General features: G+C 47.3%; 1 protein-coding gene across 2 annotated transcripts in view; it reads left to right on the forward strand.

Moving 5' to 3' along the window:
- Positions 1 to 15,754, forward strand: part of LOC134983601 (zinc finger protein 271-like) — a 123,962-nt gene extending 108,208 nt beyond the window's left edge. For both annotated transcript variants that reach the window (XM_063949268.1, XM_063949267.1), the window contains one exon: positions 13,822 to 15,754. In XM_063949268.1, coding sequence (XP_063805338.1) covers positions 13,822 to 15,560 — 1,739 coding nt within the window. In that variant the 3' untranslated portion in view covers positions 15,561 to 15,754. The remainder of the gene's footprint in view (positions 1 to 13,821) is intronic.
- Positions 15,755 to 22,503: the final 6,749 nt, after the last annotated feature.

The following is a 22,503-nucleotide window of genomic DNA, read 5'->3' on the forward strand; positions in this document are numbered from 1 at the left end:
GGGCTTCCGGCGCCGGTATGCTGGTCGCCGGGAGCCTGGCCGCCGGCATACCATACCACACCCCTCCAAGGGAGCTCTACTGAGTTTCTCTGAAAAGACTTGTATTAGGTTTTTTATTTTCAGGGAGAACTGCTGGCCACAGTCTCCCTGCTTCGTGGGACTAAGGGGGCAGAAGTAGGAACCAACTTCCTGAATAGTTTAATGGCTCTGCTTCTGGCTGACTGGACACCGTTAGCTCCTGAAGGGTACTGAACGCTAGCTGCGGCTATGTGCTTACTCCCACAGCACGCCGTCACCCCCCTTGCAGAGCCAGAAGTCAGAGGACAGGTGAGTGTTAGAAGAAAGGATCTTCAAAGTGACGGCTAAAGGTACTGCGCGGCTGGCGGGGGCGCAGCGCGCCATGTTGCCCACACATACACAGGCACTGCAGGGTGCGGGGGAAGGCAGCATGAAACCTAATGCAACTAGCATAAATAAGGGGCATAAGTTACTTAGGCACAGTCCAACCCACGCCAGTATAAAAAATTACCTCATAAAAGCTGAGGAGAAACGTGCCATTGAGGGGGCAGAGCTTCACAGTCAGCCAGCACATTGCTCAGTGCCATTTTCTCTCCTTCCAGGCTGTAGAGAAGAGCGCTGGTCCTCCACTGCTGAACAAGTATCAGGGTGCAAAACAGGGGGGGCCACAGTGAATTTGGTGCTATATAATTGTGTGATTAACAGTATAAAAGCGCTGCATGTCAGTGGGCATTTTGTGTTCACGGACATTGTGTTACTGGCGCTGGGTTGTGATCTGGCAAATCCTATCTGTGTCCTTCTGACAGATTTTACTGTGGGTTTGTCCCCTATAAGTCCCGGAGTGTCTGTGGTGTGGTTGTGCACGTGTGTGACATGTCTGAGGCAGGGAGCTCTTCCCCTGAGGGAGCCATGTTAGGGACACAGAGTTGTAATATGACACCAAGTGCCTGACTGGATGAAAGGTTACGTGATAGTGTGACTCATATCAGTAATAGGTTGGACTGAATCTCATGCAGAAATCTGAAAATAATCTGTTGAAGATTTTTAATAGTTCTGCCTTTCATCCACAGGGATCCCTCTGGGTTACATACAAATTTGCACAAGTAGTACAAACTGATACCGACACGGACTCTGATTCCTGTGTCGACACTAGTGATTCCAGGGGAATAGGTCCTAAGTTAGCGAAAAAGCATTCAAAACATGTTTTAGCTATAAAGAAGGTGTTAGAAGTTAGGTATACAGGGGAGGGGTCCTGGGGTGCACACCGGTAATGAGAGATCACCTGGACGCGGTGGGCAAGCCGTTACTTATGGCCATAACTATGCTAAGAACCTCGCTTAAAATGCAACATTTTATTGCAATGATTATTATTAATAAATTGGTAATGTTTGAATTGTGCACTTGCAACCTTTTTCTTTGTATGCGGTGTTAGAAGTTACAAAGACCCCTCTTTTACCACAGGAGAGGGTTTACTTTAGTAAAGAAGTAAGGTAATTTTCCCTCCACCTCAGGTCTGATTTAACCTGAAAAGAAATTTCAGATTCCCAAAAGGAATTCAGGCAGCTTACCTTTTTCCAAAAGGTGGGAGTCACCACACATTTTAGACAGGGCCCTGTCATAAAAGAGAAAAGGTGTTTCTCCCTGCGCCCGGAATGGCTTTACTTAAGGAGCCGACAGACCGCAAGTTAGTGAGGTGATCTATTGATGTGGCCAATGGGACACTACTCAGGCCTACCATTGTCTGTAAGTGGGTGAGTAGTGCTATTGAAAAGTGGTCAGAAAACTTGTCATTAGACATTGACACAATAGATGGAGACAAGATAATCCTAACGTTAGGTCATATTATAGACGCTGCTGTGTACGTGCTAGAAACCATGAAAGATATTGGTCTCTTGGGATCAAGAACCGCTACCATGGCAATCTCTGCACGGAGGGCGTTGTGGATTAGCCAATGGAATGCAGACGCTGACTCCAAAAGGAATATGGAGGCTCTCCCGTATAAAGGACAGGGCTTATTTGGCTAATGCTCTTGCACCGACGAAAAAGACACATCACTCTCAGATGCAGTCTTTTCGACCCAGAAACAATTGGCCTCCCTTCCAGAAGTTCAGACTTTCGTGAAAGGGGTGCTACACATCCAACCTCCATTTGTGCCTTCTGTGACACCATGGGATCTTAACGTGGTGTTACGATTCCTTCAATCGGATTGGTTTGAACCTCTACAGGAAATAGAATTGAAATGTCTCACTTGGAAAGTGGTCATGCTGTTGGCCTTGGCATCCGTAAGGCGGGTGTCTGAATTGGGAGCCTTGTCTCACAAGAGCCCTTACTTGGTTTTTCATGAAGATAGGGCTGAGTTACGTACTCGTCAACAATTTCTTCCAAAGGTGGTTTTCTTCTTTCCATATAAACCAACCTATTGTGGTGCCAGTGGCTGCTGACACCATCGCTGCTTCAAAGTCCCTTGATGTGGTCAGGGCTTTGAGAATCTAACCCAAATGCACCGAGCCCAGGGTATAGAATATCAGAGACAGATATCTGGGATACATGACAATGAAAACCAGACAGCACATAAAGGCACGAAGTCACACACAAAATGACCTGCAATGAACACTTCTCTTCACTAGCACTGCCTCATGAGACAGGTAGGATACTTAAGTATATATAAAAACAGCCCTGTTCAGGCGTTTTTACAGAGAGGCTTGTCCTGCATCCTGGAGACCTGCTGCTGATGGCTGCCCAGGCTCCTCTGAAGAAAGAGGAAGGAGTGAAACAGCCCAAGGGTGTAGAAATCTACTTGAGGTGGTGCCAGGGGAGGGGCCACAGGTCAAGTAATAGTAGTAGTATTAGAAATGTTAGGGACCAATGTGATGAATGTCCCTAACACCTGGTCACGGTACATGGGCCGGCATATTTACACTAATGTGTGCTAAGAACTTCAATCATGCTCCATGTTAATTGTGAGGGTTTATTTAAATGATTTTCTCTAACGTCCTAGTGGATGCTGGGGACTCCGTAAGGACCATGGGGAATAGACGGGCTCCGCAGGAGACTGGGCACTCTTTAAAGAAAGATTAGGTACTATCTGGTGTGCACTGGCTCCTCCCTCTATGCCACTCCTCCAGACCTCAGTTAGAATCTGTGCCCGGTCAGAGCTGGGTGCTCCTAGTGGGCTCTCCTGAGCCTGCTAGAAAAAGAAAGTATTTGTTAGGTTTTTTATTTTCAGTGAGCTTCTGCTGGCAACAGACTCACTGCTACGTGGGACTGAGGGGAGAGAAGCAAACCTACCTATATGCAGCTAGGTTGCGCTTCTTGGGCTACTGGACACCATTAGCTCCAGAGGGATCGAACACAGGTACCTAACCTCGATCGTCCGTTCCCGGAGCCGCGCCGCCGTCCCCCTCGCAGAGCCAGAAGAACAGAAGGTAGAAGACGGCGAAATCGGCGGTAAGAAGACTCCTGTCTTCATTTAAGGTAGCGCACAGCACCGCAGCTGTGCGCCATTGCTCCCAGCACACCTTCACACTCCGATCACTGTAGAGTCCAGGGCGCTGGGGGGGGGGGGGGGGGGGGTTGGGTGCCCTGGGCAGCACTTTGAGTTCCTTTTGGCATAAGAATACATATATACAGTCAGGGACTGTATATATGTAAAAAACACAGCCATTTTTTTCACACAGAAGCGGGACAGAAGCCCGCCACTGAGGGGGCGGGGCCTTCTTCCTCAGCACACCAGCGCCATTTCTCATTACAGCTCCGCTGGAAAGAAGCTCCCCAGGCTCTCCCCTGCAGTATACTGGTGCACAAAGGGTGAAAAGAGAGGGGGGGGGCACATAAATTTAGGCGCAAAACTGTTACAGACAGCAGCTACTGGGTAAACACTGAGCTTAGTGTAACTCCTGGGTTATATAGCGCTGTGGTGTGTGCTGGCATACTCTCTCTCTGTCTCCCCAAAAGCCTTGTGGGGTCCTGTCCTCAGTCAGAGCATTCCCTGTGTGTGTGCGTTGTGTCGGTACGTCAGTGTCGACATGTTTGATAAGGAAGGATACGTGGAGGCGGAGCAAGTGCAGATGGATGTGGTGTCGCCGCCGACGGCGCCGACACCTGATTGGATGGATATGTGGAAGGTGTTAAATGATAATGTAAACTCCTTGCATAAAAGGCTAGACAAAGCTGAGGCCTTGGGACAGTCAGGGTCTCACCCAGTGTCTGATCCCACAGCTCAGAGGCCGTCAGGGTCTCACAAGCGTCCACTATCCCAATTAGTCGACACGGAGTCTGAATCCAGTGTCGACGACGATGAGGCTAAGTTACAACCTAAAATGACTAAAGCCATCCGCTACATGATTATAGCGATGAAAGATGTATTGAACATTTCTGAGGAAATCCCTGTCCCTGACAAGAGGATTCATATGTTTGGGGAGAAAAAGCAAGAAGTGACTTTCCCCCGTCACATGAATTAAATGAATTATGTGAAAAAGCGTGGGGGTCCCCCGAAAGGAAGGTAATAATTTCCAAGAGATTACTGATGGCGTATCCTTTCCCGCCAACGGACAGGTTACGCTGGGAATCCTCCCCTAGGGTAGACAAGGCGTTGACACGCTTGTCTAAGAAGGTGGCCCTGCCGTCACAGGATACGGCCGCCCTAAAGGATCCTGCAGATAGAAAGCAGGAAGCTATCCTGAAGTCTGTGAATACACATTCTGGTACTCTCCTGAGGCCAGCCATTGCTTCGGCCTGGATGTGTAGCGCTGTGGCAGCATGGACAGATACTCTGTCGGAGGAGATAGATACCTTGGATAGGGACACTATTTTACTAACCCTGGGGCATATCAAGGACGCCGTCCTATATATGCGGGATGCCCAGAGGGACATTTGCTTACTGAGCTCTAGAGTAAACGCAATGTCCATTGCTGCCAGGAGGGTCTTATGGACTCGGCAATGGACAGGGGATGCTGATTCTGAAAAACATATGGAGGTTTTGCCATATAAGGGTGAGGAATTGTTTGGGGACGGTCTCTCGGACCTGGTTTCCACAGCTACGGATGGGAAGTCAAAATTGTTGCCGTATGTTTCCTCACAGCCTAAGAAAGTCCCATATTATCGGATGCAGTCCTTTCGTCCTCAAAAGAGCAAGAAGGTCAGGGGTGCATCTTTTCTTGCCAGAGGCAGGGGTAGAGGAAAAAAGCTGCATCATGCAGCTAGTTCCCAGGACCAAAAGTCCTCCCCAGCGTCCGCTAAGTCTACCGCATGACGCTGGGGCTCCACAGGCGGAGCCAGGAGCGGTGGAGGCGCGTCTCAAAAATTTCAGCCACCAGTGGGTTTGTTTACGGGTGGATCCTTGGGCGATACAGGTCGTGTCGCAGGGATACAAACTGGAGAGGGAGGTAGTGCTGGCGGCAATTCACAAACTATATCTCCAGCAGGTGGTGGTAAAGGTTCCCCTTCTTCAACAGGGAAGGGGCTACTACTCCACCATGTTTGTAGTACCGAAACCGGATGGTTCGGTCAGACCCATTTTAAACTTGAAGTCCCTGAACGTTTATCTGAGGAAATTCAAGTTCAAAATGGAATCGCTCAGAGCGGTTATTGCAAGCCTGGAAGAGGTGGATTTTATTGGGTCTCTGGACATTTAGGACGCTTACTTGCATGTCCCCATTTATCCTCCTCATCAGGAGTACCTCAGGTTTGTGGTACAGGACTGTCATTACCAATTCCAGACGCTGCCGTTTGGTCTGTCCACGGCACCGAGAATATTTACCAAAGTGATGGCGGAGATGATGGTGCTCCTTCGGAAGCAAGGAGTTACAATTATCCCATACTTGGACGATCTCCTCATAAAGGCGAGATCCAGGGAACAGTTGCTGCTCAACGTGGCACACTCGCATGAGGTGTTACGGCAGCACGGCTGGATTCTGAACATTCCAAAGTCGCAGCTGATTCTTACGACGCGTCTGCCCTTCCTGGGCATGATTCTGGACACAGACCAGAAGAAGGTGGTGGCTCAGGAGCTCGTGACTCTGGTCAGAGGACTCCTGAAACTGAAACAGGTATCGTTGCATCACTGCACGCGAGTACTGGGAAAGATGGTGGCGTCTTACGAAGCCATCCCCTTCGGCAGGTTCCATGCGAGAATCTTTCAGTGGGATCTGCTGGACAAGTGGTCCGGATCGCATCTTCAGATGCATCGGCTGATCACCCTGTCCCCCAGGGCCAGGGTGTCTCTTCTGTGGTGGCTGCAAAGTGCCCACCTGCTCGAGGGTCGCAGGTTCGGGATTCAGTACTGGGTCCTGGTGACCACGGATGCAAGCCTCCGAGGTTGGGGAGCAGTCACTCAGGGAAGAAACTTCCAAGGGCTGTGTTCAAGTCAGGAGACTTGTGTGCACATCAATATCCAACGCCCTGAGTCAGGCAGAGCCTTTGCTTCAAAACCAACCAGTGCTGATTCAGTCAGACAACATCACTGCAGTCACCCTGTCAGGAACCACAGTTCACGCACTGCTCGCACACGCCACTTACTGGTACGCTGGTGTATTCTGTGCTGCAGATCAGCCACTGGTGCTTTCAGTAGTTACTAGCATGATTTCCACTGACTCTGGCAGAGTCACATGATCCAGTCACATGATCCAGAGTCACATGATCCAGAGTCACATGATCCAGGTAATTACTTCCTGGTTCTGTGCATGCTGCTGCTGCTGCCAGCAGCAACCAATCAGCATCCTTCTGGGGGGATATAAGCAGGCTTCCCAGAGTCCTCATTGCCTTGAACAACTTGTCAATTCTCCTGCAAGTTCTTCAGCATCGCTCTCAAGGCTCCAAGCTTGCTCCAGAGATCCGTTTACCTGTGTCCTGCTGTACCTGCCTTTCCTGGTTACTTACTTGCTGCCAGAGACTTTCACTATCTCCATCTCAGTGTGTTACCAGTCTGCGGTGCTCAGCCCAGGATTCCCCTCACAGGCTCCGGATATCCTCAGCTACCCAAGCACGCCAGAGTTCACCATCTCCGATTTACTTACCTTTTCATGTCACCATCGGACTCACCATCGATGTATAAGCACTTCAGTATAATCCGGTATTAAGCATCCCTGTATACCCGAGTGTCTCACAGCCTCCACAGAGGAACCTGAGCAGAGGGCCGCGACCTGCCCATCAGGCGCAGCGAAGACCATATCCCCTGGCGGTGGTTCACTGGCGAAAACCCCTGGCGAGTTAGACTCCGCGCCTCTGCTTTAGGTCTGGCCAATTCTCTGTGCTCACTGTGTAAACTTCCGGAGTGCTCCAGCATATGACTTGTCCATCTCTCAAGCCACCTAACTTCTGCCTCCCTGCGCCCTCCACTGGCTCACCCAGGTCATTACCGGGAACATAATCAGACCAGCCCCTGACAGATATGGTCTTCGCTGAGATGATGAACTCTGGCGTGCTTGGGTAGCTGAGGATATCCGGAGCCTGTGAGAGGAATCCTGGGCTGAGCACCGCAGACTGGTAACACACTGAGATGGAGATAGTGAAAGTCTCTGGCAGCAAGTAAGTAACCAGGAAAGGCAGGTACAGCAGGACACAGGTAAACGGATCTCTGGAGCAAGCTTGGAGCCTTGAGAGCGATGCTGAAGAACTTGCAGGAGAATTGACAAGTTGTTTAAGGCAATGAGGACTCTGGGAAGCCTGCTTATATCCCCCCAGAAGGATGCTGATTGGTTGCTGCCGGCAGCAGCAGCAGCATGCACAGAACCAGGAAGTAATTACCTGGATACCTGGATCATGTGACTCTGGATCATGTGACTGGATCATGTGACTCTGCCAGAGTCAGTGGAAATCATGCTAGTAACTACTGAAAGCACCAGTGGCTGATCTGCGGCACAGAATACACCAGCGTACCGGTAAGTGGCGTGTGCGAGCAGTGCGTGAACTGTGGTTCCTGACACACCCATGTAAACCGCCAGGGCGGCACAAGAAGCAGGGTGGCAATGGCAGAGGCCGCCAGAATTCTTCGTTGGGCAGAGAGTCACGTGCAAGCACTGGCAGCAGTGTTCATTCCGGGAGTGGACAACTGGGAAGCAGACTTCCTCAGCAGACACGACCTACACCCGGGAGAGTGGGGACTTCATCAAGAAGTCTTCACGCAGATTGTAGATCGATGGGAACTGCCACAGGTAGACATGATGGCGTCACGTCTCAACAAAAAACTAAAAAGGTATTGCGCCAGATCGAGGGATCCTCAGGCGATAGCTGTGGACGCACTAGTAACACCATGGGTGTTCCAGTCAGTCTATGTCTTTCCTCCTCTTCCTCTCATACCCAAGGTGTTGAGAATCGTAAGAAAAAGAGGAGTGAGGGCAATACTCATTGTTCCGGATTGGCCAAGAAGGACTTGGTACCCGGAGCTACAAGAAATGCTTACAGAGGATCCATGGCCGCTACCTCTCAGACAGGACCTGTTGCTGCAGGGGCCCTGTCTGTTCCAAGACTTACCACGGCTGCGTTTGACGGTATGGCGGTTGAACGGCGGATCCTAGCAGAAAAATGCATTCCGGATGAAGTTATTCCTACGCTGATAAAGGCTAGGAAGGATGTGACAGCAAAACATTATCACCGGATATGGCGAAAATATGTTGCTTGGTGTGAGGCTAGGAAGGCCCCTACTGAGGATTTCCAGCTGGGGTGTTTCCTACATTTCCTTCAGTGAGTATGGGCCTGAAATTAGGGTCCATCAAGGTCCAGATTTCGGCCCTATCCATTTTCGTTCAAAAAGAACTTGCTTCACTGCCTGAGGTTCAGACGTTTGTAAAAGGAGTGTTGCATATTCAACCACCGTTTGTGCCACCGGTGGCACCTTGGGATCTAAACGTGGTATTGGATTTCCTGAAATTCCACTGGTTTGAGCCACTAAAGACAGTGGAGCTAAAGTATCTTACTTGTAAGGTAGTCATGCTGCTGGCCTTAGCTTATGCTAGGCGTGTGTCAGAATTGCGGCTTTGTCGTGTAAAAGCCCCTATTTGGTTTTCCATATGGACAGGGCAGAATTACAGACTCGTCCGCAATTTCTGCCAAAGGTGGTGTCATCTTTTCATTTGAACCAACCTATTGTGGTGCCGGCGGCTACTCGTGACTTGGAGGACTCCAGGTTGCTAGACGTAGTCCGGGCTTTGAAGATGTATGTTACCAGAACGGCTGGAGTCAGGAAGACTGACTCGCTGTTCATCCTGTATGCATCCAACAAGCTGGGTGCACCTGCTTCAAAGCAAACTATTGCTCACCGAATCTGTAATACGATTCAGCAGGCTCATTCTGCGGCAGGATTGCCGCATCCAAAATCAGTGAAAGCCCATTCCACAAGGAAGGTGGGCTCTTCTTGGGCGGCTGCCCGAGGGGTCTCGGCGTTACATCTTTGCCGAGCTGCTACTTTGTCGGGTTCAAACACTTTTGCTAATGGGCCCTACTCATTTGGCGATGTTCCGCCGAGGTGCCCGACGGCCGATACGGCCGACGAGCAACCCGGCGGCGGGGGGGCAGTGACGGGGGGAGTGAAGTTTCTTCACTCCCCCCGTCACCCGGCTGCATTGAAGTGCAGGCAAATATGGACGAGATCGTCCATATTGGCCTGCATGCACAGCCGACGGGAGACCAGCGATGAACGAGCGCGGGGACGCGCATCGTTCATCGCTTCAGTCTCCACACTGAAAGATATGAACGAGATCTCGTTCATTTATGAACGAGATCGTTCATATCTTTCAAAATATCGGCCAGTGTGTAGGGCCTAAAAGTTCTACAGGTTTAATACCCTGGCTGAGGAGGACCTTGAGTTTGCTCATTCGGTGCTGCAGAGTCATCCGCACTCTCCCGCCCGTTTGGGAGCTTTGGTATAATCCCCATGGTCCTTACGGAGTCTCCAGCATCCACTAGGACGTTAGAGAAAATAAGAATTTACTCACCGGTAATTCTATTTCTCGTAGTCCGTAGTGGATGCTGGGCGCCCGTCCCAAGTGCGGACTTTCTGCAATACGTGTATATAGTTATTGCTTATTAAGGGGTTATTGTTATGAGTTATCCGTTGAGTGATACTCAAAGTTGCTGTTCATACTGTAAACTGGGTATGGTTATCACGAGTTGTACGGTGTGATTGGTGTGGCTGGTATGAGTCTTACCCTAGATTCCTAAAAATCCTTTCCTTGTTGTGTCAGCTCTTCCGGGCACAGTTTCCTTAACTGAGGTCTGGAGGAGGGGCATAGAGGGAGGAGCCAGTGCACACCAGATAGTACCTAATCTTTCTTTAAAGAGTGCCCAGTCTCCTGCGGAGCCCGTCTATTCCCCATGGTCCTTACGGAGTCCCCAGCATCCACTACGGACTACGAGAAATAGAATTACCGGTGGGTAAATTCTTATTTTTACTATCAGTGTGTTCTTAGTGCTAGGAGTGTGCATCTGCATCGCTCTTCCTCCAGCATAGTATTAGAAGCCTCAGCATGATAGCAGCTATCCTGGGAAGCATCTCACGGAAGTGCCTTGTGCCGTGAACGTTCCCACCACAAGTACCCGGGCAAGCCAGCGGGAGTTTGCCGCGCCATGTGGAGGGTGATGGAGCTTGCATCACTGAAGTAATGATCAAATATCGCATATCTGTAAGTGGTAGAAGTATGTGAACCTTTAGGCATAGCAGATATTTTGAAGGTGAAATTAGAGTAAGGTATTTCCAATCTATGGGATGACTATCAGGTGTGAGTGGACAACCTGTCTTTTTAAAAGAACAGGGATCTATGAAAGTCTGATGTTCACAACATGTTTGTGGAAGTCTATCATGCCATGAACAAAGGAGATTTCTGAGGACCTCAGAAGAAGAGTTGTTGATGCTCATCAGGCAGGAAAAGGTCACAAATCCATCTATAAAGAGTTTGGACTCCACCAATCAACAGACAGATTGTATACAAATGGAGGAAATTCCAGACCATTATTACCCTCCCCAAGAGTGGTCGACAAACAAAGATCACGCCAAGAGCAAGGCATCTAAAAGTTTGCAAGGTCACAAAGGAACCTATGGTAACCTCTAAGCAACTGAAGGCCTTTCTCACATTAGCTTATGTTAATGAGTTCACGTAACAATTCTGTGTGCATGGCAGGATTGGAAACAGAAAACCGCTGCTCTCCAAAAAGAAACATTGCTGCCCATCTGCAATTTGTTAAAGATCACCTGGACAATCCAGAAGGCTACTGGAACAATGTTTTGTGGACAGATGAGTCTGCATTCCAGCATAAACACCTCATAAACACGGTGGTGGTGGTGGTGGTGGTGGTATCATGGTTTGGGCCTGTTTTGCTGCATCTGACCCAGGATCACTTGCCATCATTGATGTGACAATGAATTTTGAATTATACCAGAATATTCTAAAGGTCCATGAGCTGTATCTCAGGAGAACGTGGGTCAAACAGCAAGTACACAAGTCATTTGACCAATGAAGGGTTAAAGAAGAATAAATGTAAAGTTTTGGATTGGCCAAGTCGAGGTCCTGACCTTAATCCAATTGAAATGTTGGGGATGGACCTGAAATGAGCAGTTCATGGGAGGAAACCCATCAACATAACAGGGTTGAAGCTGTTTTGTAAAGGAATGGGGTAAAATTCCTCCAAGCTGATGATCAGGACTAAGCAACAATTACTGGAAACATTTAGATGCAGTTATTACTGCACAAGGGGGTCATACCAGATACTGAAAGCAAAGGTTCACATACTTATGCTACTCACAGATACGTGATAATGGATCATTTTCCTTAATTAAAAAATGAGTACGTCTCTTTTTTTTGTCTCATTTGTTTGATTTGGTTCTCTTTATCTAGTTTTAGAACTTGTGTGAAAATCTGAGGTAGTTTTAGCCCAAATTTCAGCAGAAATTTAGAAAATTCTGAAGGGTTCACAAACAATTAGCGGATTAAGGCAATAACCAGGTTTAAGAGTTAGAGCATAATAAAATGAAATGTAGGTATCCAACCATTACCATTAGGATATAGAGCAGGGGTAGCCAACTCCAGTCCTCGAGAGCTACTAACAGTTACCGCTTCCCAGGTCTCCTCACAGAATCACAAGTGAAGTAATTAGCTCCACCCTTGGATCTTTTAAAATGGGTGTGAGTAATGATTACACCTGTGCACCTGCTAGGTGGTATGGAAAACATGACCTGTAATGCGAGGTGGGCGGTGAATAAAAAGACGCACGCATGAGGTAGCATTTTATAGGAGTGTTGCTAAAGGTGGTTGCGTACAGAGATGTTCCACTGAATGAGGCCATACTCGATGCAGGGTTGAGAAGAAACATTTTTTTTTACTTTAAACCGGTTTTTGGAGGGTTTTTTGCATTAAGACCCCCACACACTGCACGATATAGCTGAGGATCCGACGCATTGGAATGATAAAACGGCTATATTGTTCCATGTGTGGGCATGATATCATTCATTGCACGCTCCCGTGGGATTATCCGTCGCTTCGCCTGGTCTTACTCCATGTTCAAATGATCACAAATGTGGCTGACAATCCCATGCAGCGCTGTGCGTGGGGACCGGCAGAGTGGGTGGTTGTGCACCGGATCACCCCGTGTGTGGGTACTGCCCGATACGTCGGCCCCTAGGACCCTCAATCGCATCATTGGTACACATCGTACTGTGTGTGGCCAGCTTTAATGTTTTGATGAAGACAAATGGAATCCTGCTTATTATATTAATACTGTGAAACATTGCTATGTATTAGAATCCTTGATCAACCATGTTTTAATGCTTTCTAACAATCTCAAGATATTAGGCTTTGGTATGATTAATGGGGGTAATTCATGTATGTATGTATGATTTGATCGCAGGAGCAAATTTTTAAGCAGTTGGGAAAAAACACGTGCAGTGCAGGTGGGGCAGATGTAACGTGCAGAGAGAGTTAGATTTGGGTGGGTTATTTTGTTTCTGTGCAGGGTAAATACTGGCTGCTTTATTTTTACACTGCAATTTAGATTTCAGTTACAACACACACCACCCAAATCTAACTCTCTCTGCACGTTATATCTGCCCCCCTGCAGTGCACATGGTTTTGCCCAACTGCTAACAAATTTGCTGCTGCGATCAACTCTGAATTAGCCCCAATGTTTCTTCTTTCACTAAAACCATTTTTTACTGCTTATTAGTCCTATTACATCTAAATATATGTAGCTAGACTAAATATATTAAAACATACAAAGTACAGATCTAGATGAAAAATGAAAATAAGAATATTAATTGTGGGTTTCTCCTGTCCTTTAGGATTGTTGGGGAGGAGTTTGTGGAGTCTTAGCTGATGCTAAGTAGATTTAGTACCGCTCTGATCTGGTTCACCCTCCCATCTTCCCTATTTCTCTGGTGTGTATGTGTGTGTGTGTGTGTGTATTTACTGCATTGGTTCAGCTCACTCACATGAAGAACCAAGAAACTAGAAAGTGGAAAAATACCAGGGGGATTCCCTTATAATAGGCTTTTTTTTAAGAAGTCACGGCATGAAAAAACAAACAATCCACAATATGTAAAAAAAAAAAAAACATTTGGTTTAAACCAGCCAACCCTGCTCAGATGGAGAATCTGCACCTAGTGTAGGGCTGCTGCACATTTTGATGGGCATCTCAGACCTCACAGATTCAGATGTACGGCTGTACACCAGCAAAGAGCTTTGTGCTGGCATTAGCATTTGCAAGTTGCTGACATGACTGCGGCAAAGTCTGACTCAGAATCAGGCCCCATATAGTTATTAGCACATGGAGTGACTTGGACAATTACATTTAATGACTAACCTATATTTTTACCCACAGATTCCTCTAAAGATCCATCTACTGATATAAAGGAGGAATCAGTCTCATGTGATGGAGACCTCACACACACTGACATGTATACAGCCGCAGATCATACACAGACTATATCTACTCATATTAAAAGCAACTGCATTACAAATGCGTCTTGCTCTGGATGTGAAAAATGTTTTACTCTTAATTCAGATCTTGTTAAACATCAGAGAATTCATACAGCTAAGAGACCGTTTTCTTGCTCGGAATGTGGGAAATGTTTTACATGTAAATCAAAACTTGTTATACATCAGAGAAGTCACACAGGTGAGAGACCATTTTCTTGCTCGGAATGCGGGAAAGGGTTTAGATATAATTCAGAACTTGTTAGACATCAGAGAATTCATACAGCTAAGAGACCGTTTTCTTGCTCGGAATGTGGGAAATGTTTTACATGTAAATCAGAACTTGTTAGACATCAGAGAAGTCACACAGGTGAGAGGCCATATTCCTGCTCTGAATGTGAGAAATGTTTTACACGCCATCCACATCTTGTTAGACATCAGAGTCTTCACACCGGAGAGAGACCGTATTCTTGCTCTGAATGTGGGAAATGCTTTATACGTAATTCTCAACTTGTTGTACATCAGAGAAGTCACACCGGAGAGAAACCATTTTCCTGCTCTGAGTGTGGGAAATGTTTTACACTTAAATCAGCTCTTGTTCGACATCAGAAAAGTCACACGGGGCAGAGACCACATTCCTGCTCTGAGTGTGGGAAATGTTTTACACGCCATCCACATCTTGTTAGACATCAGAGTCTTCACACCGGAGAGAGACCGTATTCTTGCTCGGAATGTGGGAAATGCTTTATACGTAATTCTCAACTTGTTGTACATCAGAGACTTCACACCGGAGAGAGACCATATTCCTGCTCAGAATGTGGGGAAGGGTATAGAAGTTTTCCAGAGCTTGTTAGGCATCAGAGATTTCATACAGGTGAGAGACCGTTTTCTTGCTCAGAATGTGGGAAAGGGTTTGAAGTAAAGTCTCTACTTGTTAGACATCAGATGATTCACACAGGAGCATACCCATATTCCTGCTCTGAATGTGAGAGAGGTTTTTCAATTAAATCAGAACTTGTTATACATCAGAGACGTCACACAGGAGAGAGACCGTATTCTTGCTCGGAATGTGGGAAAGGGTTTAAAAGTAATGCAGAACTTGTTATACATCAGAGACGTCACACCGGAGAGAGACCGTATTCTTGCTCAGAATGTGGGAAATGGTTTAGAAGTAATGCAGTACTTGTTATACATCAGAGACGTCACACAGATGAGAGACCGTATTCTTGCTCGGAATGTGGGAAAGGGTTTAGAAGTAAAGCAGAACTTGTTATACATCAGAGAAGTCACACAGATGAGAGACCGTATTCTTGCTCGGAATGTGGGAAAGGGTTTAGAAGTAAATCAGAACTTGTTAGACATCAGAGACGTCACACCGGAGAGAGACCGTATTCTTGCTCGGAATGTGGGAAAGGGTTTAAAAGTAATGCAGAACTTGTTATACATCAGAGACGTCACACAGGAGAGAGACCGTATTCTTGCTCAGAATGTGGGAAAGGGTTTAAAAGTAATGCAGAACTTGTTATACATCAGAGACGTCACACCGGAGAGAGACCGTATTCTTGCTCTGAATGCGGGAAATGCTTTACATGCAATTCACAACTTACTAAACATCAGAAAAGTCACACAGGAGTGAACTCATGATATAGGTCTGAGTGTAAGGATAGGGAGTTATAGTAAGACAGAACTTTTACACGAGTGCGGTCACCCAGGAGAATACTCATATTTCATTCTCTGTGTAAGAAATGTTTTACATGTTTATGTTCTGCACCGCAGAATGTGTGATTATTACTAATAATAATAACAAGTATTTCTCATACGTCCTAGAGGATACTGGGGACTCCAAAAGGACCATGGGGTATAGACAGATCCGCAGGAGCTTGGGCACACTATAAAGACTTAATACTGGGTGTGAACTGGCTCCTCCCTCTATGCCCCTCCTCCAGACCTCAGTTAGACTTTGTGCCCAGAAGTGAATGGACACACACTAGGGGAGCTCTACTGAGTTTCTCTGAAAGACTTTGTTAGTTTTTTTATTTTCAGGGAGAGCTGCTGGCTACAGGCTCCCTGCATCGTGGGAGTGAGGGGAGAGAAGCAGGACCTACTTCTGTGAGTTTCAAGGCTCTGCTTCTCGGCTACTGGGCACCATTAGCTCCAGAGGGTTCGATCACTTGGTGCGCCTAGCTGCTTGTTCCCGGAGCCACGCCGTCAATCCCCTAACAAAGCCAGAAGAAAGAAGTCGGGTGAGTATGAGAAGATCGGAAGACTTCAGAGATGGCAGAAGACTTCAGTAACTGAGGTAACATGTCGTGCTACACTCCATGCTCCCACACACCAACGCACTCTCAGTGTGCAGGGCGCTGGTGGGGGAGCACCCTGGGCAGCAGTTACTGGGTTTTCCTAAAAAGGGGTCTGACATTGAAAGTGGATCAGTGCCTGGGCACTGTAGTTCCTACCCCCCTCAGGCATATAATACCCCCTTCCTCCCTCCCTCAGCAAGCAGCTTCCCCAGGGGGCCAGTGTATATTTATTTTGTAATATTTTATACTTTATATTTTTACTGGTATGGCCAGGGCTCCGGGTCCCCGTGCCCCGGCAACGCATTGTGGCGCATTACGCGCCTTTTCCTGCCGCCGCTGGGTTTCCTGGTTGCTGGGGAGGGGAGCGCCCTCGGACAGCTTGTTTTTACACAACCCCGCCAGCATGTAACCGCGCTCTACAGTTTCCTCAGGCGCAGGCTCCAGTAGTGCAGGGCGCCGAGAGGTAAAAAGAAGTAAGATGGCGGGGCCGGGGCTCCGTATCTCGGACCCCGCCAGCACGGTGGAGCACATCTCTTCCCTGCCTCCGGTTCTCACGGGTGCAGGACGCCGGGCGGGAGCGTCCTGGGCGGCTGTTCTCAACTCCCGGGCGGGGGAACATACCCTGAACCCGGGTGTCGTCACCCCGCCACGGCATCACAGAGTAAGTCCGGCACTCCATCGCTCCCACACACCAACGGTTTTTGGAGGTGTGGGGCGCGGAGGGGGGGGCACCCCGGGGCTGCATGTTATGTATAATATATTTATATATATATATAGGGATATATACAGGGGGTTAATCCCTGTATATAAGCCCCTATCAAATTTTCACATATAGCTAATGCGGGCTTAATCGCGCCGGGAGGGGCGGAGCTTAGCTCGTTCAGCAGTCGGCGCCATTTTTCCTCAGGTCCCAGCCAAAAATAAATAAATAAATAAATAAATTTACTGAAGGAGGGGGGACTCAGTACTCTTAATGCTATGTGGTGTAATATAGCATTATGTTAATTAATGGGCGCATAATTCTGGTTGCGTTAACATGAAGTCATGATTTCCCTTTTTACTTATGCACTATTAGTTGTCGACGCACATCGACAGGTGTGAGGGTTGTTGTCAAAAGCTCCTGTCGGGATAACTGTCGGTTTCGCCGACGCTTACTGGTACTTGTTTCAAGCAATTAAGTTTAGCGGGTTGCTTTTGTGTGCTTAAAAACAAGTAAACACGCTAGGGGAGACACGGAGGCCGGTTGATTCCCTGTCGGCATCAACGGTAATGCCTGGGTAAAAGTATGTTTTCCTCAGACCCCTTGGGGTTCCCGGGTTATTATTGTTATTATTATTATTTTGCCCGTTTACTATTCTGTACTGTCGACATTTACTCGAGTTTCTGTCGGCCGTAAAGTTCCTGGGGCACGTCAGTACATGGTCATACACATTCACAACACATTACTGTAACTAGGGACCTGACGGGTGTATAGGTGTAGATATAACTTTATATATGCAGGATTACGATGTGGGTGTTGTATTGTGTATTATATTTATGTATATCCATGAATGCTGAAATAGTGGTATTCTTCTCATGTGCTGAACGCTCCGTTGATTAAGCTCTAGATTGGCCAGGACGAGTTGGTTTCGATCCTCTCAAGGAGTCCGAATATTAGTCTCTTCACAACGAGTAGAGAAAATTATGACAGTCAACTCCTGGTCGACGCGGAGCCCTGTTACAAAGGATCATACACAGGCAGTTAAGTGAAATTTTAGTTCTATACTTTGACCGTAGTTGCACTGTATAACATTGAGGGAGTGTGGTGTGCGGGTAGACATCCGACAAAAATGATCCTACCCACAGTAGGTAAGCTCGACTATGTTTATTCTACTGTATAATAATACAGCAGGCTGCCACGGGACAGCAGGTGGTATGACCAGAAGGATGTTTCCGGGAGAGGCTGATGGCAGGTACACAGCTCTTTGTTGTGGCCTATGGTCAGTCAATCTCGGCGGATACACTGGTAAGTCTAACTTTGGGGGTTAGCCTCCTTCCCAACAGTTGGTGATGCATTCCTTTGTGGGATGCAGTAATTTTCACCGGTTCGATGCCACTCTTTTTTCCTTTGCTGTACAGACAATGGGAGGTGAAACGGTAAGAGTTCTGCAGCCTTGTTAGGTTCGCAGAAGTGGATGTCGTTTCTGTTTCTTACACATCCACCACTTGGCGCTGAGTCTATCGGGCTGGTCCCCACTCCGGTGAGCACTCGTCTACTAATTTTCACTTGGTCCTGGAATAGACTAAGACCTGTGGGTTTCTATAGAATCCAAAGGGGGACATTCTGAGTTACGGTTGTTTCCCCTTACTGTTTTCTAGGGGATCTTGCCATTCCAATCTGGAAGCGGAGATAATACGCGACGCCATACAGAGCGGCGTCAGCATCAGGATATTGTCTGGTTGTCCCAGTATAAAGGTGCGAAGCGTTGTTTCTCTCTGACTATTCTTCGACACATGGATTGGCTGTTGTTTCCAACGACACAGATGTCGGAGGTGGGGGTCAGAGTAGATAATGACGATTAACGTCGGTGTTTTCCGAAGAATAGAGGTCGGAAGATCCAGAGTTGGATCAGCATTGCTGTGACACTTCCTCATTGTGTTCCATCACTAGAATAGTTGGGTGCGACCTTTTAATTAATAAGATATATGGATGCGAGATAAGAGGTTTTTTTCGGTGAGCAGGTCTAATACCAGAGTGGTTTTCATGGGACCAGTTGGGAATGTGGTCCGGGTCTCACCTGTGCATGCACCGTAATATATTCAAAACGGCCAGGACATCGCTCCTGTGGTGTCAGATTGGTGTTTTCATTCTAGAGCAGGCATTCCCAACCACGATCCTCAAGGCACACCAACAGTGCTGGTTTTAGTGATATCCATGCTTCAGCACATGTGACTTAATTAGTAGCTCAGTTATTTTGATTTAACCATCTGTGTTGCAGCCTGGATATCACTAAAACCTGCACTGTTGGTGTGCCTTGAGGACCGTGGTTGGGAATGCGTTCTAGAGGAATGGAGGTTAGGGATCCAGGTTTAGATCCTGGTGTCCGTACATACAGATCTCCGAAGCAGGGGAGCAGTCCTTTGCAAGGGAAGTAGTCCCAGAGGATGTGGTCAAGTTGGGAAACTTGTCTGCTGTACGCTTTCTTGAATTATGAGCTATTTTAGACGAACAATGGCGTAAGTAACCCGTTAGGGCGGAACTGGGAAGAAGCGGAATGACAGAAGATGCACAGTTTGCATTTGAGTGAGAAATCTGGTAAACGCTATATTAGCAGTCTTCGGTCCGGAGGTAAACGACGGAGAAATAGATTTCCTCTGCGGACACGATATCCAAAAAAAAATAAAAATCTGTCATCATCTAGACGCTTTCCCAGACGTGACAAGTCTTTGTAGAGTGTCGGAATTGGACAGGTTGGAGTCTCTCCTCAAGGGGAGGCCACAAGGTGATTGTTCCAGGTTAAGAGACACTCAAGATATACCAATAGACATTCTCGTGAGACCGTTGGTGTTTTTTAGTCGGTCTAGGTGGCCTCTCCGCTTTCACTTTTCTGACAGTGGTAAGCGTAAGATGATCTAAGGTTCTGATGATCCTCTTAAGATATGGGCTAGCCAGCGAGGGTTGGCTATCCAATGTTTTCATGGTTTACTCATAGAAAATTAATGCCCTCTGCCTTTACCTAAGGTACTGTTAAAGCCGAACGGTTATTACCAGTGAAGTAGTTTCTTCAAAATTTTTAGGCTACGAAAGACCTGACGGCACAACGTTACCACCGTTGTTGGAGTAATTATGTGTCTCGGTGTGTATCCAGGAAGGTTTCTATGGAGGACTTTCAGCTAACGTGTGCTTAGCCATACAAGCCGTTGTGGTGGAAACCCTAATAAGTTCCTTTACGATGTTTCTCTCTTGGAAAGTGGTCAGTCTAGTGACTTTGACGTCCGCGAGGCGGGTGTCGGAAGTGGTGGTTTTGGCTCACAAGAGCCTCGTTGATCTTTCAGGTGGATAAAGAGGAATTGAGTACCCGGTTGGTACTTCTACTAAGAGTGGTTTCTGGGTTTCACAGAAATCGGCCTATGTTGAGGCCGGGAGTTACTTAGGCGTTAGCTGGTTCAAATTCCCTTGCTCTTGCCTGGGTTTTGAGTAGGTACGTCATCAATTGGGCTCAGTTCGGAGAAACAGAGGCCCTGTGTATCTGGTATGTTCCCATCTTGATTTGGGTGACTGCTTTATACGGTCAGTTACATGCTGACTCTGTGATGAAGTTTGGCATGTTCGTCGTTCGACTGCGTTGCCGTCACCGAAGACGGTGGAGGTTTCTTCCTTTGGGAAGAAGAGTTTTTTCTTGGGCGGATGCCCAAGGAGTCTCGGCGGTTCAACTTTGCCGAGCGAATTCTTCGTCGGGGTAAAACGTTTTACTATGCTTTACAAGTTTGATACCCTGATTTTGGGGACCTTATGTTTGCTCGCTCGGTGCTGCAGAGTCGTCCGCACTCTCCCGCCCGTTTTGGAGCTTTGGTATAAACCCCATGGTCCTTTTGGAGTCCCCAGCATCCTCTAGGACATATGAGAAAATAGGATTTTGGTACCTACCGGTAAATCCTTTTCTCTTAGTCCGTAGAGGATGCTGGGCGCCCGTCCCAGTGCGTATTGTGTCTGCAGTTATTGCTTTTGGTTACACCCTGGTGGTGTGTCTTTTTTGTCAGGCAGTTGTTACTGTTGTGTATGCCATGGCATGCGGGGTCTTATTTTCCCTTATGGGGACACACGATTTGTGTTACATATTTTCTCAGCATGTGGTTGTGTTTGGTTCATGCCGTTGCCTGGTATTCTAATGAACGCCACGTTCTACGGTGTGTTTGAGGTTTGAGCTGGTATGACACTCGCTGTGTTTATAACAATAAATTCTTTCCTCGAAATGTCCATCTCTTCTGGGCACAGTTTTCTAACTGAGGTCTGGAGGAGGGGCATAGAGGGAGGAGCCAGTTCACACCCAGTATTAAGTCTTTATAGTGTGCCCAAGCTCCTGCGGATCCGTCTATACCCCATGGTCCTTTTGGAGTCCCCAGCATCCTCTACGGACTAAGAGAAAAGGATTTACCGGTAGGTACCAAAATCCTATTTAATATACTCTGCACCGAGCCTGAGTGCGGTTATCTTGAAGCTTACGCCTAGATTTCCCAGCATGAAATTCACACCCCGCTATATGGTACCAGCTCCTTTACTGGTTCCCTACGTTTTCTGTGTATCTTCTACATCCTCCTTTGTCATTAATTGGTTTTCTTCCAGTCCTCATCCTCCACCCGCTATCAAGATTCAGCACCAAAAGGGATTCCCGCAATTCCATGGAAGGAGCACACGTTGGGCTTTAGGCTTCTGTCCCAGTTAGAACCATTCCTAGCTGACAGTATAGGATCTCCAACTTCCTAGCATGTGAGTGACAGCATTGCAGTCATTCATCTTCTCCCAATTTTATGATCCTTTCCATAGAATATATCTGTAGTCCATGTCAACATTCCCATTAACAGGTTAGCTGCCACTGGTCTTCTTCCCCTCACTCTTTTATCCTCTCTCATTGGACATATAATTAATTAGACTTATCTTCTTCCATCTCTGCTCCAAATTTTCCAACTTGCTCTCCTCTCTTTGATAGCAACCTCATTTACTTCAACCCATCCCTTTCTCCAGTACCTCCCTCATGCAAAGCACCCATAATTCACCTAAGCTGCCATGTTTTCTTCCTTTTTTATTATTTTATGTCCCTACTCTATCTTCTTCCAAAAACACACTTTCTCGTATGTCCTAGACACCGCTGCTCCGGACAAATCTTTGGCCACTGACACTCATCACACCAGACCCGGCACGCTGTGCTGTCCCGTTACCTGCACAGTGCTTCTGCATTGGCGGATTGCTGCTGCAGGTAATACTGCTTTTACTGCCGGCTTCATGTACTGTAAATTTACTCTTCTGTCATATATCTATACTCTCAGTACATTAAGTCTCTCATTTCCGGTCAGATTTTTCAACACTTGTTTCCTCATTGCCACATTCAATTTTTACAGTTTGTCCTAACAATACTTGTGTCCTGACAGCCTAAGGTTCTTGACGTCTACTCCCCCCTTTCCTCAGCTCACATTTTACATTGCCATCCCCAGTCACCCCTCCTCCAACTTAATGGTGGTCATTCCATAAAACACCTACATATCGGTTTCTCGTGTCTTATTATATTGTACACTCCTATTCCTTTAATGCA

Source organism: Pseudophryne corroboree, assembly GCF_028390025.1.
Source record: "Pseudophryne corroboree isolate aPseCor3 chromosome 3 unlocalized genomic scaffold, aPseCor3.hap2 SUPER_3_unloc_2, whole genome shotgun sequence".
NCBI lineage: Eukaryota > Metazoa > Chordata > Amphibia > Anura > Myobatrachidae > Pseudophryne > Pseudophryne corroboree.